Source organism: Equus przewalskii, chromosome 9, assembly GCF_037783145.1.
Source record: "Equus przewalskii isolate Varuska chromosome 9, EquPr2, whole genome shotgun sequence".
In the NCBI taxonomy this organism is placed as follows: Eukaryota; Metazoa; Chordata; class Mammalia; order Perissodactyla; family Equidae; genus Equus; species Equus przewalskii.
In genome coordinates this window covers 6,641,510-6,658,390 of record NC_091839.1, presented here as the reverse complement: position 1 = coordinate 6,658,390, position 16,881 = coordinate 6,641,510, and the positions used below count along the sequence as shown (strand labels likewise).

Genomic DNA, 16,881 nt, shown 5'->3' with positions numbered 1-16,881 from the left:
TAAGGAGTCGTGGCAGGAGGAGGGCTCCGGAAGGCAGGGGAGTCTGGGACAGGAGAGAGAAGGCTGCAGACCTACAGGGAGGGAGAAGAAGAGTCAGAAGGAAGAAGAGGACGGAGGAGGGCGCGCCGAGGAAGAGACAGGGCAAGAAGAAGTAAAGTGGGCCAGGAAGAAGACACTTAGAAGAGAGAGGAGCAAGGCAGAGATGACATTACAGGGGTCGCTGGCCTGTCTCCTACTGGCCCTGTGCCTGGGCAGTGGGGATGCTGGCCCATTGCTGAGTGGAAAGGAGGATGCTGGAGCAGGTGTTGGGGAGGCCTTCGGACACTGGGTAGGAGAGGTCACTGGACATGGGGTGGGAAGTGCCATTAACTATGGAATCGAGGAGGCCATTGGCCACAGAATTAAGGAGGCCATGGGCCAAGGGGCTGGAGATGCAGCCAGCTATGGCATCAGGGAGGCCAGGAGCCCTGGGGTGGGGGAGGCTTTTGGCCATGGGGTTGGGGGGGCCATCAACCATGGGGTTGGAGGAGCAGCCCACACTCTAGGAAACCCTGGGAGTGAGGCTGGCAGACCGGCTGAGAATATAATTTGACCTGGAATAGACGCTGCCCACATCTCCTGGCAGGGGATGCTGGGCAGTAACGGTGCTTGGGTGAGCGGCTGGGAGCCCGTGTGGAAATGGGATGCTGCAGGCAGCTGGGTTCAGAATCTTGGGAATCAGCTGAAAGGATGGAAAGGTCTCTTATTTGTGGGGCTGTGTGGGGCAGTTTCCTTCCATGTTGTGCATCCTTCCTCCTCCACCTTGGGGCCTCTCTCTAGTGCCTCTCCCTGTGTCCTGCTCCGGCTCCTCTCTGTCTTAGTCCCTCTGCCTGCGCTCTCCATCACAGACTGAGATGGTCACAGACTGAGTGCAGGCATGTGGTTCTTGTAGGGAACCAATGGCCAGCCCCCACCTGGAGGCTACAGCCAGGGCTATCCTGGTGGGCCTGTGACTCCCTGGGGCCAGGGACCCTTTGGAGGTGCGGATGGCAGCTCTGGAACCAACTCTCAGGGAGGCTCCTGGGGCCTCGGAGGCAACAGAGAGCCATCCACCTCTGAGGCCAGCGCTCAGGTAGAGTAACAGCCCCAGCCCTGACGCCTGCCCCCTTCAGGCCCACGCTCTCCGCGTCTCCCTTGTCCTTCTGGAGACCACACTCAGTTCATCCTCCCTGCAGGGAGCTGAGGCTCAACCTGGTCCTGGCTCAGTGAGAAGCGGCAACCCACATACAGAGGTGAGAGTGAGGGTGTGGGGGAGGAGAGGGTGTCTGGGTGCGTGGGAGACAGAGGAGACGAAGGTGGGCGCTGAGGGAAGAGTCAGACTGGCTACAGAGGAGCCCGGCATGGAGAGGGCTCGAAGAGGGGAGGGAAATCAGCCAGGGATGGGGAGCAACACGCTGGGAAAGAAAGCCAAGCCACAGGGAGCAGGAGAGCCTTGCCCATGGTGAGGGCTTTGACCGAAGCCGTGAAAATCACCTGTCCCTTTCCTTCCACAGTGCACCAACCCCCCACCATCTGGCTCTGGCGGAAGCTCTGGCCACTTAGGGGTAAGAGGGCGGGGTACCTGAGGACTTCTGCACAGGAAGGGAACAGAGAGACCGCTCCCCACAGCCTGGGACGGGGAATCTGCCCGCGCAAGAGAGGAAGGAGCGGGAGGGAGGCAATCTTGGTGTTCTCATCTTTAGTCCTTGCTCTGGTTTCCTCTTGCCCCACAGGGAAGCAGCAGCAGCAGTGGCAGCAGTGGCAGCAGTGGTGGCAGCAGTGGCAGCGGTGGCAGCAGTGGTAGCAGCAGCGGCAGCAGTGGCAGCAGTGGAGGCAGCGGCAGCAGTGGCAGCAGTGGTGGCAGCAGTGGTGGCAGCAGTGGCAGCAGTGGTGGCGGCAGTGGCAGCAGTGGTGGCAGCAGTGGCGGCAGCGGCAGCAGTGGTGGCAGTGGCAGTGGTGGCAGTGGCAGCAGTGGCAGCAGTGGCAGCAGTGGCAGCAGTGGTAGCAGTGGTGGCAGTGGTGGCAGTGGCAGCAGTGGCAGCAGTGGCAGTGGCAGCAGCAGTGGTGGCAGCAGTGGCAGCAGCAGCGACGGCAGTTCTGGGACCAGCTGGGTGAGTGCTGCTCTTTTGTTGAAAGCAGAGGTGGGCCTGAGGCCCTTGTTGGTCCCTGCTTAGCAGACACACTGCAAGGTCTTTCTGAAAGTGGCCAGCCCCGGGGTGGGTGGCATCACTGGCAGCGTCCTCCTCAGCTTCCGTTCCCCGCCTTCCCCGTTCCACCGCGCAGTGCTGCCTACATCTACAGTCTGACTGTTCCAGAAGAGGTGCTCTGCCTGCTTCTGCTCCTCTGTCCCTTCTCTCCGCTCTGTCACAGCGGGATGCTCTATCTTTGTCTAACTGTGTCTGCAGTCATGCCCACTGGCAAATCTGACTAGAGCTGGGGGTGGCGGGTAGAAGAAGAGAGGTGGGCACAGAAAAACATGACACTTGTTTGGGAAGCTCCCAGGAGAATGGGGGCAGGCCTGCACACGTGGACAGTTAAGGACATTTACAGAGCTGTGATGTAGACCAACTAATAAATACGGTGTACACATGAGGCCCCTACACGGTGGGTGACAGGGCCAGCAGAGGACCACAACTTGGCAGCCGGCTTAGGGTGGAGCTCCAAGAGAGGGGGCCTGCAGAGAGGAGCACAGCTGGCTTCCTTGGGCCTCTGGGAAAGGTGTCAGGCAGAGGAGGAAAGTAACTAGAACAAGTCAGACATCATAAGCTGCATGGTACTACCCGCTTTGCCCTCCAGCTAGGACAGACCCTAGAAAATTCTAGGATTTTGATCAAAGCAGCTACTTGGGCTCCCAGGGAAGGATGCTAGGGATCCCTTCCTCTTTCTGGGCTCCAGGAAGAGGGTGAGGGGTGAGGAGAGGCAGGAGGAAGGCAGAGCGAGCCCAGGTGCCAGGCTCTGATGAAGTTAGGCCCCACAGGGCTTCCCACCCCTGGCAGGCGGTGGGGAGGGGGGGCCAACTGTCCCACATTTCCAAATACACTGGGCCACACCTGGCCTTCTCTGTGTTCCGAACAACTTCCCTCAGTGACTGAGTGGCAAGATGGGAAGGTAAGGAGGTTGGGGAGAGGGGGTTAAAACAATCCTAACCCCGCTGGGAACTATTTGGCCCCTCCCAAGTCCCCTGAAGGCCCCACAGGGACTCTTGCTTTCCCTTGCAGGAATACAACACCGGCTCTTCCCCTGGGAGCGACGGCGGAATCAGAGGTGGAAATAAGCCTGGGGTGAGTGTCTGCTGAGCGGTCACTGCACTGACCTCCATCGACCTGTGGGAGGAGAATGAGAGGTGCTGAGGCCCCTTGGATGATGTGGAGGGACAGCTGGGGCTGTGGCAAGGACCTAGGCCGGCCTCAGCACACGGCGGGTGGGGAAACGCTGCAAGCTGGAGGCTGGAGCCCGTGCTGGGTGGGGACAGGGAGGAACGCCTCTCTTTCTCTCTCCCACAGTGTGACAACCCAGGGAACGAAGTGCACGTGTCCGGGGGATCCGGGGGTCAGGTGAGAGCCAAACTTGGGGTGACCGCACCTCCTCAGTGTGGCGGTGCCCCCTCCTCGTACCCCACCTCTGCTCGGCCCCGCTCTTAGCGCTAGCTCCATCCCAACACCATCTGGGAAATTTACAGCTAAGGGGGAAGAAGCTAAATGCATCTTGTAAAAATACTAACAACCTCCAAAGGAACAAGTCATTGCAAATCCTTAGGGGACATACCTCACTTGGTAGTAGAGATTGGGCTGCAAAAAATCATATGAAAATGAGCCCTTTTAGAAAGCTAATTGTTTCAAATGTCCTATACCCAGCCAGTAAACAGAATCTGGTGACCTCTTTGACAGAGTTTGGAAACAGTGTTTGGAAGGCGTACATCTCCCTCCTCGTTATTCTGGAAATCTGGGCTCCTGTCAGCACCCGCAGTGCTGACAGAGGCTGCGTTACGCGAAAGTCCACAGGAACCTCCTAGAGGTCTTGTGAAAACGCAGGTTCTGACTCAGTAGGTCTCAGGTGGGGCCGGGAATCTGGTTTTAACCAGCTCCTGGGTGAGGCTGGTCCGGGTGCCGGTGTGAGTGTGGCCCACAGGGCGAGGAGTGGGCCTGAAGGGCAGAAGGCGGCAGTGGGTGGTGGCGCTCCTTGAGGAGGCTCTCTGAAGAGTTCCTGCAATGTCAGGGACACTGACCTTTTACGGGTAGACAGGTTTAAGAAAACTCCCAGTTTGTAACTCTATTTCCAGGTTTTTACATACCAAAGTCTTAAATATGCAGTGAGGGGAAAACCAACAAAGAGAACAGAATGGTCAAGGGGATATGTCACAAAGCCACGCTTAAGAAGGCAGTGTGGAGAAGTGGGAAAGTACTTAGAAGTTAGAAGAGTTAGAAGGTGAGGGTTCAAATGTCAGCTGTCTCACTTGTCATCTGTGCATCTCCAGGCAAGGCAGTTGACCTCTCTGAGCCTGGGCTTCCCCTTGGGTAAAATGAGGACAGGGAAGCCTAGCTTGCTCACCTCCCCCAGGTACTGCTGAGCTTTCTGCATTGTAACCAGACCAAGGTGGTTCAGAGTGCAGACAATAGAGTCTGACATGGAGGCAAGCTGCCAGGCAGCTCTCAGATTCCCTTTCCTCATCTGTGAAATGGAGACATCTCCACACAGAACATGGCAGGATACGGCACAGTGCTTGGCACATAGTGGGGCTACACATTAGCTACCAGCAGTGTTTTGGGGGCAGAGTGTGGGAGGAGGCAAGAATATCAATATGATTGAAGGGACTGGGTAGGGTTAGCCTAGGAGGAAAGCGGCACGTCATCCCAGGAAGGCTTTCTGGAGGTGGGGTCTCAGGTGCCATGTAAAGAAGGCAAGAAGGTGGCTTTAGAGAGAACACACAGAGCTGGAACAGAGGCAGAGACGGGTGGGCCAGGAGCAGGTGGATGACAGGATGCACGAGCCTTGAACATCAGTCCCTCTCTTCACCACTCGGCAGCAGCAGCCCAGCGGAGGAGGTGAAGCTGTCAGCGGAGTCGATACGCTGGTGAGTGGAGGCATCACGCCGCCTGGGGCAGGGACTGGGGTGTCCAGCAACGCCTGCCTCCCCTCCTGACACCCGCACCCCCTGCTGCACCTGCTGCGTGCCACAAAGTGGGTTCTTACTTTCGCCCCTTTCTCCTCGGTTCCTCAGAACTCTCAGACGTCTCCTGGGCTCTTCAACTTTGACACTTTCTGGAAGGTGAGTTTGCAAGACTGTTCCGTTCACCTTCTTTTGGGAAACCGAGTCCCTGCCCCTTGGCCTCGTTCTATGATGACCGTTAGTGGCGGCCCCTGACCTCTCATCCTGAGGCCCTGAGCCAATTATGTTTTAACCCACTTTGGCCATTCTCCTTTTCTTCTCTGCAGAATTTTAAGTCCAAACTGGGTTTCATTAACTGGGACGCCATCAACAAGGTAAGGGCTGGCAGGTTGCGCCATCCTGATCTCCGTGGGCGAGGGACAGGGAGAAGCAAGTAGCCCTCTGCTCGGTGAGCCAGGCAGACAGTGAGGGTGGCTATGAAGACAGCACTGAGGCCAGTGCTAGAGAGAAGAAGGAAGGATCAAAACAAGGAGGAAGGACAGCAGAGACTGAAAAGAGAGGGAGAATTTGGAAGCAGCTGGGAGTGGGGACTGAGAAGAATGGCCTTTTTCACATCTCGGGTCTGAGGCTCAGGTTCCCCTTCGAGACCTGCAGGGTAAGGGGAGAGTAAGCGGGCCTAATCCTTGGGGAAGCAGAGGCCAGGGCAGGGGACAGACTGAACAGTCAGGTGGAGCTGGCAGGCCACACGAGGAGTGACCCCAGGAGAAGGGAGGGGAGGTGAAGACCTGCGAAGCGCACGATGGGGGCCAGGCGTTAGTCTGGGCCCGCACACACACCGTCTTAGCAGACAGCTGGGCCGAGAACCCCTTTCTCCTTCCTCCTGGCCCACCCCTTCCTCTTGCGGGGAACCCCTGGAAAGGCTGACTTGACACCAGAGTAGCAGAGGCACGTCCAGAGTCGAAGTGGACTTTTTGAAGGAGGGGATGAAGGGCAGAGAACGATCCAGACAAGGACGGAGGCAGAAGTGGCAGCTGGGGGCCCGCTCCCCGGCTTTGTTTGAGCCATTCTTTTTGTAAACACTATGAATTAGCTGCCAAACTTTAAAAATTCACATAATGACTTAGATTTCTGGCTTCTCTTGGAAAATTTGGCAACACTGGTTCCCCTCTTCCACGGGGCTGCAACAGACGAGTGCTGAGTAGGGCTGCTTCTTGCCAGGGACTTGCTCTCCAGCCACCACACTCCCCCTGCCCACTGCGGTCATTTTAGCACCCGACTGGCGCCATGAGCAGCTGAGTTTCTGACCCTGAATGTAAAAGAATGAAGACTAGAATCCCTGCCATCTGCCACTTGTCGGGGAAACGGGGTGGTGGTAGGTGGGGGAGGCGAAGAGACAGCCCAAACCTCAGGAAAGTCAAAGTCTGCCCTTCTGGGGACGAGGCGGGGAGGGACAGACAGGAGACGCAGAGGTCCCCGCTGCACGGGATTCTGGTTTGGAGAGCCAGATGGACACAGCAGACTGTTTCTGTGGTATACAGAACTGTATACAAGTGCTGCGGACCACCAGGTGGCCAGGCCCCTGAGCATGGGGACCTGGGAGTCTGATGGCAGAGCCAGGGTACAAACAGACGCTGCCCAGGGGGTCAGCACAGGCAGCCATGCAATTTTGCACATCTAGGGGGCAGGAAAGCGATTGCTCACAGTTAGTCTGGGGTCGCTTCCTGCTTTCGGGAGGAGCAGATCTAGAAAGGGGGGGGGGCAGGACGGAGACGGGCAAAGAAGAGAATGGAGCCTTAGCTCCTTCACAGCAGGGAAAGGAGCTGAGGAAGAGTGGCAGCAGGGGCACTGTACCTAACATTCTTGGCAAGTATGGGGGTTTTCAAACCCATGTCAAGATATCCGGATTTGACTGGATGACAGCCGCGAGCAAAAAGGTGCCTGCAGGTTTCTGGAGCAAGGGGTCCAATCGACCCTTGCCTTGGCCCACCGCTCTCTGAATCCCTGTTCCCTCAGCTCCCCCTTAGAACTTATTTCTTTGCCCAGGACCAGAGGAGCTTTCGCACCCCGTGACCTCCAGACACGGAGCTACCAGATGGATGGGAGCCCCCCACTCCTTCTTAAAACACCACTATCTCACCACTAATCCCAATCCTTGCCCTCAAAATAAATCTTAGTGCTCCCACTCCTGGTCTCTGCTCCTTTCTTCCGTCTCCACTGTTGGTCCTGGGCGGTTTGAAGGGTTGACTCCAGCCCCACAGCTTTGGGAAGCAGGCGGGAGGGCACACGGCAGGTGAGAGGCAGGGAGCTCTGGGCAGCTCCTGGTCCCGAGGTTTTGCTACAATTAAGTTCTGCCGGAGGCTGGGAGACTAGGCTAGAGAAGAACGCTGCGAACGTGCTGGGGAGGGAGGGCTGGTCAGTGGCTCCAGAGATCCAGCCTCTCTCTCCCTCTGTTTCCAAAAATGGTTTTCTAGAGTCCTCGAAGACCCCCAGCTTTCCTGCAAACCTTAGTCGCGGTGAAATTCTGAAGGCTGAGGGATGGTGGTAGTGGGAGTAGGGCTTGAATGAGCAGGGGTCCGGCTCCCCCCTAACCGGCTCCCCACCTTTCATCCACAGGGCCAAGCCCCAGCCCCCAACACTCGAGCCCTCCTCTACTTCAGGCGACTCTGGGAGGTAGGAGCATTCTCGCTTCTGGAAGAACTGGGGATCCTGGTCATGCCGCCCCCTCCAGAGCTCCCTCCAGGCAGCCACCTCGGCTCCAGCCTACCCACCACCTCTTCTCATTCTGGAGACCAATGCTCTTCCTTAAGTCTCATCAATATCACCATCCCACATTTTACCCCTCAATCTCCTGCAGCTCGTCTCCATCTAACCCCAAACCACACCCAGGCTCCAAAGCCCACTCTTGCCCTTGAAGCTTCCCTGACAAGCTGCCACACCTGACCCTCTGCATTCTGTCTCCCGGTGGCCCACTCATCTCTCCTTCTCCCTCCAGGATTTCAAACGTAACACTCCTTTCTTGAACTGGAAAGAAATTACTGAGGTAAGGGCGGCAGAACCTCTCGTTTTGGGGTCAGGAAGCTCAGCTCTGGGGACACGGGGCTCTGGGCCCTAGGCAAGGGCTTGCAGATTCTATCCCATTTCCTCACCCTCCCTGCTGGGGGAGGGTGCCTCCCTCCCTTCCCACTTTCCTCCTTTGTGCAACACTAAGCGAAGGTGGGGTGGGAGAGAGAAGCTGTGAGTCACTGAAGGAGGACAGGGTGGGAGGTCCTGCCGAGGATAAAAGCCGAGCCTGAGGGTTGGGGCCTCCCAGGCACGGGAACATGAAGCCAGCCACTGTCTCCGCTCTGCTGCTGTCCCTGCTGGGCTTGGCCTGGCTTGGGGGGAGCCACAGCTGGGTGTGTACTATACCGCGGGGTGAGCAGGTGGAGGGGACCACGAGGGCAGGAAGAGGGAGGCACCTGGAGCTGGGGTCTATTCTCCGGACTGGAAAGGGGGCACTGGGAGGAAAGCTGAAGGGAAACAGGAAGGCAGTATGCATGGGGGGAGGGGTCAGGTCACTGTCAAGGGCAGACAGGTGCAGAAGGCCTGAACATCTGGCTTCTGGGAAGGATGAGCAGGCCCTCTGGGTCCTGCAGGAGGCCCCACGGCCAGTGGCCTTTGGGAACCAGGCCCCATGGGCACTGAGGCAGGCTTGCCCACTCACTCGTCCATGTGGGCCAGGCTTGGGAGGCTGGACAGGCGGGGTAATGCGCAGGGGGAGGTCCAGGGCCCCCAGCTGAGTTTGTCATGTGCTCACATAGGACCAGTGTGACCATGTCACCTGATTCTTTAAGAAAACCTAGAAATTTGATTTTCAATTGTTTACAACCAATTTAATGATAAAATGCAGACCAAGCGAAAAATATTTGGAGGCCTGTGGCCAGTCAGTTTGTGATCTCATCTCAGTTTTAGGGCTACTAGTGGGGTTAACATGCAAGGTCAGGTAAGGGTAAGGTGGAGCTCAGTCAGTCAGAAAGAACATCCCAGGCCTGTGTGGTAGGGGTGGGGGAGAGCGCTCAGTGGAGAAGCAATGATGGCCTATGAGGGGAGCAGGGGTGAGTGCTGGCGAAGGTGGGCTGGGGCAGAGATGCCTGGGTCTGCGCCCGAGAGTGTGTGTGGGCACCACTCAGGTGTTGTTCCAGCTCTGTCTTAGGCCGGCCTATCACGGCTCCAGGTGCATGGGCGGGGGTGGTGTTGCCCAACCCGTTCTCCACCTGCGCTCCCCAACACCGAGTGTGGAAATATCTGTCATGTATCTGGGCCATCAGTTTCCTTGGGGCTCACTGCCTTCTCTGTAGGCAGTGCTCATCACAGACCAACAAGAGGGGCGCGGGGGGGGGGGGGGTGCCAGGCTGGTGCTCCAAAACGAGGGCAGAGTCCAGGCAGCAGGGTGCTGGGACCCGGCAAGGCTGGTCACGCCTGAAGGGCCACAGAGACACCCTCTCCCCTCCAGGGTGCTGACGTGACCTCGCTCCAGAAGAGGGCCGGCGGCGCAGGTCAGGTGAGTCTCTGCCCTCAGGCGGCTCTCAAAGGGCCTGGGTCCCTCTTGGTCTCGTTCTGGATCTGCCCAATCTGAAATTCTCTTTCCTTCACCCCCGATTCTGCGGTTTGCTCAGCCCGGCTCAGGATGGCAAGACGTGGCAGCCGTAACTTCTAAGGTGAGATACCCTCCCTGACCACCTGGGTTAGACTTCACCTCTTCCCTTGGTTTCCTTCCCTCACCTTCCCAGGACACTGAGGAGGTGGGTGAGGGGCCCAGAGAAGAGGAGGCAGGGCCCGTAATGCGGGCAGAGGGTGCTGGCTCTGGCTGGCAAAGGAGGTGACCCAAGGAGGGAGAAGAGCCGAGAAGGGCCAGCCAGGGCAGAGAGGCGGGTGTGTACTCCACAGCAAAACGCCTCCTCCTTTCTCTCTGGCCCCGACTACCCACGCCTCCCACTTTCTTCTGCAGAACAATTATAACCAGCAGGCATATCCTACAGTCCCTGGTGGGCAGTCTGCCGCCAAGATCCCCCCTAAGGTAAGACTTGCAACTGTCCTGTTCCCCGGGTCTGCACGGGGCGGGAGGGGAGCTGTCACTCCAGGGCCTCTGCACAGGTCAGCTGAGGCCGAATCCTGTTCCCTTTGAGAGGTGTGCCTCTCCCCCCTTCATAGGGAGCCCCAGGTTCCCTGAGAGCAGTTTGGAAGTAGAGGGGAGAATGTTCTAGGTGCTTCACACCCACCCAAGGTTACAAGGGAGCAGTGGCCGCATCACCTGCCACAGAGAACACTGGGGACCAGTATCCTCTCATGGGGAATATATAGCTCCAAAAAATCACAGGACACATGACAAACAGCCCTTCATAGCATCCGTCTCCACCTCTCTAACTGCTGACCTTTGTGGGGGCGGGCTGGGGGACAGGAAGGCACACTAGCAGTTAGGGGAAGCTGGTCCTGGAACTCCTGGTTGGTGGGAAAATAAATGCTTCCTTCCACAAAGGGAATAACAGGAAAGACATTTGAGAATGTCTTGTTCCGTTGCGAAGGCAATCTTATAAATTCAGTAAATGAATGCGCCAAATACTATGAGGCTGGTGAAGAAGACAGGACGGTATTTCCCTCCATCTCTCAGCACAACAAAGCCCTGCCCTGGGGACGGGCACTGAGAGAGCAGAAAGCATCCAGTTGGCTGAGAAGCAAAGATGTAGCTAACACACCTAAGGGATCCACTGGCCAATCATTTGTGGCCAATGTCTATCCCCCCAGCAGCAAAGGGAGACCCACCCACCCTCTTGCCCTCGCCTTGGTCAGCGTGTGCTCAGGGACCACATTCAATATCATCTTGGGTAAAATGTACTTAGGATGATAAATCTGCTGCGAAAACAAAACCGTGGGCTCCATGTCCGCAGCCCGACCAAAGGGCCTTTGGGATACTCCTGGTCTGAGCCTGCCCGTGCCACAGGGCCCCTCCTGAGCCCTGAGGCCATGGCAGAGTACACAGAGGTCACTGGAGCCCCCGCATCATCTGCTCTGATCTTCTCTTTACAGGGGGGAGCCACGATTTCTTCCTCGGTAAGTACTGGGGCAAGAAAATGCGGCTTGTGGGAGAAGGGGTCTGAGGCCAGAGGGTGTGCAGGGGACAGTGCGATGTCCACTCAGACATTCTCCTTGCCCTGCAGGCTTCCCGGGCGCAACCTGGCATGCTGCAGTGGGTGAAGTTTTGGTGGTGAGTGTCGGAGTGAGCGGGGCAAGGCTGGTCCCAGGGGCTGAGGCACCTCGCCCCTGAGGGCTGGGGTCCTTGCTCTGGGTGATGCTCTCAAGGTGTTAAGGGGGAGGGCACCCCAGCGTGGAGAAAGACTCATGAGGAAATGATGGAGGACACTTGGAAAGCACACTCTGGGTGCTGGGTGAAGGCCCGACAGAGGAGGGACCACGCACAGACAGCTATGAGGAGGAGAACGGCGGCGCTGGGCTAAGGAGGCGGGACAGGAACTGCATGGGGGACGGAGGGAGGAGAGCCTGTCAGCGGTAAAGGCTCAGGGGCAGGAGGAAGGGAGCGGCCAGTCGGGGAGAGGTAGCAGATTAACCCGGCAGAATCACAAAATCTGTTTCAGGGAGGAGAAGTGAGGGGAAGCGCAGCTGCAATGGGTGGAACACGAAGAGGCTGTGGGGCACAGAGGCCAGATGAAAGGACGCTTGGTCTCAACAGATTTGGGAGTGGACACATTCTACCATTCGCTCTTTTCTTTTCTTCTAGAAAATTATCTCCAGTCATGGCTGAGGCCCTGAGAAACAGCAGTCGGCTCTGCCCCTCGCCCAGCTCTCTCCCTGTGCCCCGCCTGGTCTGGGTGCTGACACCTGCTTTCTCTAGGTTGGGGACCTGGCCCGTCTGTCCCTTGTTTCTTCCTACCCCACTGTGTCTCCTTGACTACCAGCCTCGTCGGACAAACCGGCCACTTTCTTCACCCACTCTGTTTGTGACCTGGAGTCACTGTGACTTTCTTCAGGAGCTTCCTATTTTGGAGTGTCTCTGTGGAAATAAAAATGAACCCTGTTTCCCCAAGACTTTCTCGAACTTTATTATTTATGTTGGTGGCCTGGATCGGGCAGGATGGAAGAGTGACTTAGGGCAGATAATTCGCCTTCCTCCTGGGGTTGGTGAGGGCAGAGAGAGAGCAGGCCTGCGTAGTCCTGATGAGAAGTAGCTAGCTCGCCCCCCTGGGCCTGTGTCTCTCCCTGTAAAAATCATCTCTGCCCAACCCACATCTGAATACCATGCTTTCTGGAAACAGTCAGAGGTGCTCTGGTTGCCTGAAAAAGCCACGAGGGAGGTATTCAGGTCAGGAGGTGGGAGTGAGGAGGCTGTTCCAAGAGAGGAGACCAGCCCCAGAGGCGGGGGAGAGGGCAGGGACCCGGAGCAGGGGCTGGGAGAGAAGGCCCCTCAGCCTCACAAACACGTGCAGTGCGTCAGTGCGGGTGACAGGACAGTTGGGGGAGCGGGTCACACCCAGTGCCTTATCATCTGCAGCGGCTCTGTGTCTCCAGGACACGGAGGGGGCGCGGAACCCTTCCACTCCATCAAGGTGCCAATGCAGCAGGCAGAGGTTCCAGGCTCAGGCTGAGCCCAGGTTTATCACAAGCGGAGGAGCCCTGGGGACGAGGCTGGAGAGTCTGCATTAGTCTCTGAGCAAAAGTCCCAGCTGGCCTGTACAGTGTACCCCAATTAACAAGCCCCCATCATTCCTCCCCACGTCCCTGCGGGGAACGCCAAGTAAAAGGAGGCCATGAAGCACCCGCCAGCCTGAGCGACTCCCTCCGAGATCACAAGTTCCTTGAGGGCACGACCCCTGCCTGCCTTGGTCATCGCTCCATCCCAGCATCTGGTACAGGATGGGCCTCAAACAGCTGATGAATCAATGAAAGAAACCTGGCCCCAGATGGACTTTGGGGAACCCACTTGATCAAACCCACCAGAATAGGAGAAAGATGAGGACGACGACTCTGCTTACTTCTATCCTGAAGCTGGGGCTACTGCTTTGTACTCATCTTGGGTTTCAGCTGTGTAGGGAGGGCCTTGCAGTACCTCCTCACAGCCACCAGGAGGAGGACACGGCCGTCCCAGGGTGGACACTCAGTCCCTCCAGCTGTCATCTGGCTTCCTGGAGCATGGGTGAGGGCTCAGAAATAGGGGCCACTCAGGTCTTCCCGAGCCCGGCCCTGAGGGAGAAGCTGAGGTGGTCAGCACGGCTCTAGAGTCCTGGGAGGTCTTGGTCCGAAGGCAGAGAGCAGCTCTTTACAGTTTACAGTACTGCCCGAAGCAGGCCCAGGCCCCGTGGTGCGACAGCCTCTGAGAAAAGGGAGGGCCACCCCTTTCTCCTGCCTGCGCCTCGGAAGCAGCTTCCCAGCATCCTGATTTTCTTTTTCTCCCTAAAATCCATTCTCCCATGACAGCCAGGGAGGATCCCCTACGAGCTTTTCATCAGTCCTAGAACGAAACCCCTACTCCTTGCTGTGGCTCGGGTAACCTGGCTCTGGCCTCCCTCTCCGTGTCATCCGGCCCTGCTGGCAAAGGCTGTGGAGCACACTGCTGGCACCTGCCCCTGGGACCCGGCTCTCCAGGAGCTGCAGCTCTCACTGCTCAGGGCTCCACTCGAAGCCACCTCCCCAGCCCGCTGAACGGAGGCGACCTCCTCAGTCACCAACACGGCGCCTGCTCCTTTCCCTCACACAGCGGTCACTCTCCAAAACCATCTGGTTTCCTAACATTTTGTTAGATTATGATCTGTTTCCTCCACTGGAGCCTGAGCTCCCAGGGCAGGCATCTCGTCCATCTTCAATTCCCAGCACCAAGAGCCAGAGCGGCGGTTCAGTAAATATTTGTGAATGACAGAATGGAAGGAGGGGCAGAATGAAGTGGGCTCAACCCAGGAAGTCTTCCTGGGAGAAGTTTAAGCAAAGGGTACATGGGGACAGAGGGTGGGCGGCACAGGAAGAAACCAGACCCGATGGGTGGCGTGGCTGCTTCCTTAGGTGTGATGGCACCACCGACAGAGGGAGGAAAGGATGGGGCGGGGTGCCCTGCTGTCTGACTGCCCGTACCCCACACCCCAGCCCCCTGTCTCTCCAAGGAGTCTGGGCGCTTCACCGAGGCGTTCACAAGGCCCCAAGGCCCCATTGTGCATGCCTTCAAGCCCCCCATCCCCCGGAACCCAGAGGGCCGGCTCCCAGCCCCTAGGTGTGTCTGTGATGTAGCAATCAGGGTTGGGCCTCACCTCCTGCCCACACTCAAGTTCTGGCAGATTTGGGGTGGGGTTGGGGCAGGCCTGAGGAAAAACAGGGGTTCACTGGGATTCTCAGAGAGGGAATGGGGAGATCAGGCAGACCTGGAGATGGGCTGGTGCAGAGCCAGGCTCGGTGACTGCCCGACTCCACGAACCTTATGCGACGCAGCCAAAGCAAAGCTGAATCCTGGGTGCATTCTCCTGCCCCCACTACATGACTGCAGGGACCTTCTCCCACTGAGGGTCGCTTAGCCGTTCCTCCCCCTCCTGCCCAACCACCGGACACTGGACACTCAGGGAACACAAACGCATGAGGTGGTACGAGGTGGGAGGGGGATTTGGAGAGAGACACTGACTCTCAAGTTAGCACGGGCAGCATAGGTCATGGAAAGCTGAAATGACATTTGAAAGCCCATCAGGAAGGTACCGAATGGGGAAAAACCCTGAGTCCCATACGGCCAACTTTTCTCCAGCATTAGAACTGAATTTCTTTGGTTGTGCACGTGAAGTGGTTGGCTTGTGTTTAGAGGCATTACACAAAAGTGCCTATCTTGAAACACTAGAACTTTAAACACTAGAACACTGCTTTAAACACATCCTTGGTATGGCAAGATGCTCATCCTAGAAGAGGCATCTGGAAACTGGGGCAACTGCAGGGGCATATGCTCACTGAGGGCCATTAATCTCTCAGTTCTGTTTTCATTTTGCCAAGAGTGTACAGTTTACTTCATTGAAATTGATGCATGTGTGCTCGGAGCTGCCACTTATGCCTGTGGAAGCTGCACACCACAAAAGGACACCTGGCCAAGGGGGCTAATGGGGACGGAATGCAGCCTGCACCCCAACTCGCAGGGCGTGCGTTGAATTCACACCGGGTGCTACGTGGGCTGGCCGAGGCCCTTTGTAGGACCCTACTCCACAGCAGAGCAAAGGAGCAGGCTCTGGAGTCCTCGGGTTCAGACACTGGTCCTGCCACATGCTAGCTGTGTGACCTGGGCTGAGTTAAATAACCTGTGCATGCTGTGGTTCCCCTGCCTATAGAAGATGGACGATCACAGTACCCCCCCCTCACAGAATCACTGTGATGTCTCAATCAGATCTGCAGTCAGAGCCTTTAGCACAAGGCCTGCTACATAGCAAGACATCAATAAACTGGCTAACATTATCATTAGTAGCATTAGCATTAGGTGGAGAGGAAAACAGAAGGAAGTTCATTTGTTGCAAAAGAAATCTGGAGCCAACATGGAGATGGTGTTTGGATCATGTGTTGCTTTGGATTGCGCATGCCAGTGTTCCTCCATCAGCACGCCTAATGGAGCTGATTATACAATATCAATATATAGTTCTCCTGTGTTGATCATTCTTTTGCTCCTGGAGTTGACCCCATGCTGACAAAATGGTGGTTAATGAGCTCCTTCAGTCACTGTTAATTAATTGGTAAGAATCACTACACGTGAAAACTTGTGTCCTACAGAAAACCTTTGGGGAGGTGCCCCACCCACTGCAGTCATTTGCTCACTTGTCCCCTCCAGGAGCACCAACCGCACACGAGGTCCACCGGACATGGTCATCTGTGCTTAGCCAGTGTTCCTCAAGCACTGTCTCCTCAGGGAGCTCTGCAAAGGGGAGATGCCATCGTAAAAAGAGAGGAGGCTTCCTGAGGCTAAAGATGGGCAGGACATCAGGGACTGGGGTGTGGGGGCAGCAGCAGAGCTGAACTGAAATGCCAGCTTCTGGGGTTCATGAAGATTGTTCACGAAGGACTTCTAGCCCTCCCACCCTCGGCCTGCCATCTGTGCATTGCATCAGGTTGGGGTGAAGAGGCCCACTCTTGAACAAGCTCTTGCTTTGTCCCGGCAGCACCAGTCTAGGTTCCAGCACCGCCCTATTACAACAGGAACCGGTTGGGCCACCTGAACCTCACTTCGGAGAAGGCTGCTTGATTAGGATGTTTTGTCACTTTGAGGCAATACAACTCCCTGCTGGGGGGTGGGGGAGTGGGGAGTGGGATAAGCTCAATGAAATGGAGCAGCACTCAAAGTTCTGCACCTCGAGCCCATCTCCAGTTGGGTACTTCTAAGACCTGTTTTCGCTTTTTTGTGTTTCTCTATTCCTTGTCTTCTTAGCTCAAGACAGTCTTTTCTCTGAAGACCTAAAAGCAAAAGATGGGGAGCTGGATAATGGGAGGGGTCCAGTCCCAAAGGAGGAAAAGATATGACTTGGTGGAAGGATGCTTGAAATCTAACATGTCCAGTCTATCAACTGTTGGCTCCACCAGCACTCTGTGAAAGGCACAGTTCTAGGGGAATAGAAAGGTGATTAAGATAGTTTCTGACCTCAAGGAAGTTAATATTCTAAGAGGGAAATAAAAGAAGAACCATGGTATGATGCTGGAGAGACACAATGAGTTGCTATGGCAATTCTGAGAAGGGTGGATGTTGGATTCTGAGACCTGGAGAT

The 16,881-nt window shown here is 56.6% G+C and overlaps 1 protein-coding gene across 2 annotated transcripts; it reads left to right on the top strand.

Annotated features, from left to right (window-relative positions):
* Nucleotides 1-12,203, top strand: DMKN (dermokine). 2 transcript variants are annotated; one of them, XM_070557379.1, is made up of 18 exons: nt 1-328; nt 932-1,111; nt 1,215-1,271; nt 1,533-1,583; nt 1,752-2,129; nt 3,237-3,299; nt 3,522-3,572; nt 5,045-5,089; nt 5,237-5,284; nt 5,452-5,499; nt 7,739-7,795; nt 8,118-8,165; nt 9,618-9,665; nt 9,781-9,822; nt 10,113-10,181; nt 11,189-11,212; nt 11,320-11,366; nt 11,898-12,203. In XM_070557379.1, coding segments are annotated over exons 1-18 (1,383 nt in total). In that variant the 5' UTR covers nt 1-202; the 3' UTR covers nt 11,899-12,203. The 2 variants fall into 2 exon arrangements, with proteins under 2 accessions (XP_070413480.1, XP_070413479.1); XM_070557378.1 differs by having other exon boundaries at nt 5,042-5,089.
* Nucleotides 12,204-16,881: the final 4,678 nt, after the last annotated feature.

Coding starts and splice junctions, on each gene's coding strand:
- DMKN (XM_070557378.1), top strand. CDS start 203: ATGACATTACAGGGGTCGCTGGCCTGTCTCCTACTGGCCCTGTGCCTG. Junction 9,823..10,112: donor TGGCAGCCGTAACTTCTAAG/GTGAGATACCCT, acceptor TTTCTTCTGCAG/AACAATTATAACCAGCAGGC. Junction 11,213..11,319: donor GAGCCACGATTTCTTCCTCG/GTAAGTACTGGG, acceptor CTTGCCCTGCAG/GCTTCCCGGGCGCAACCTGG.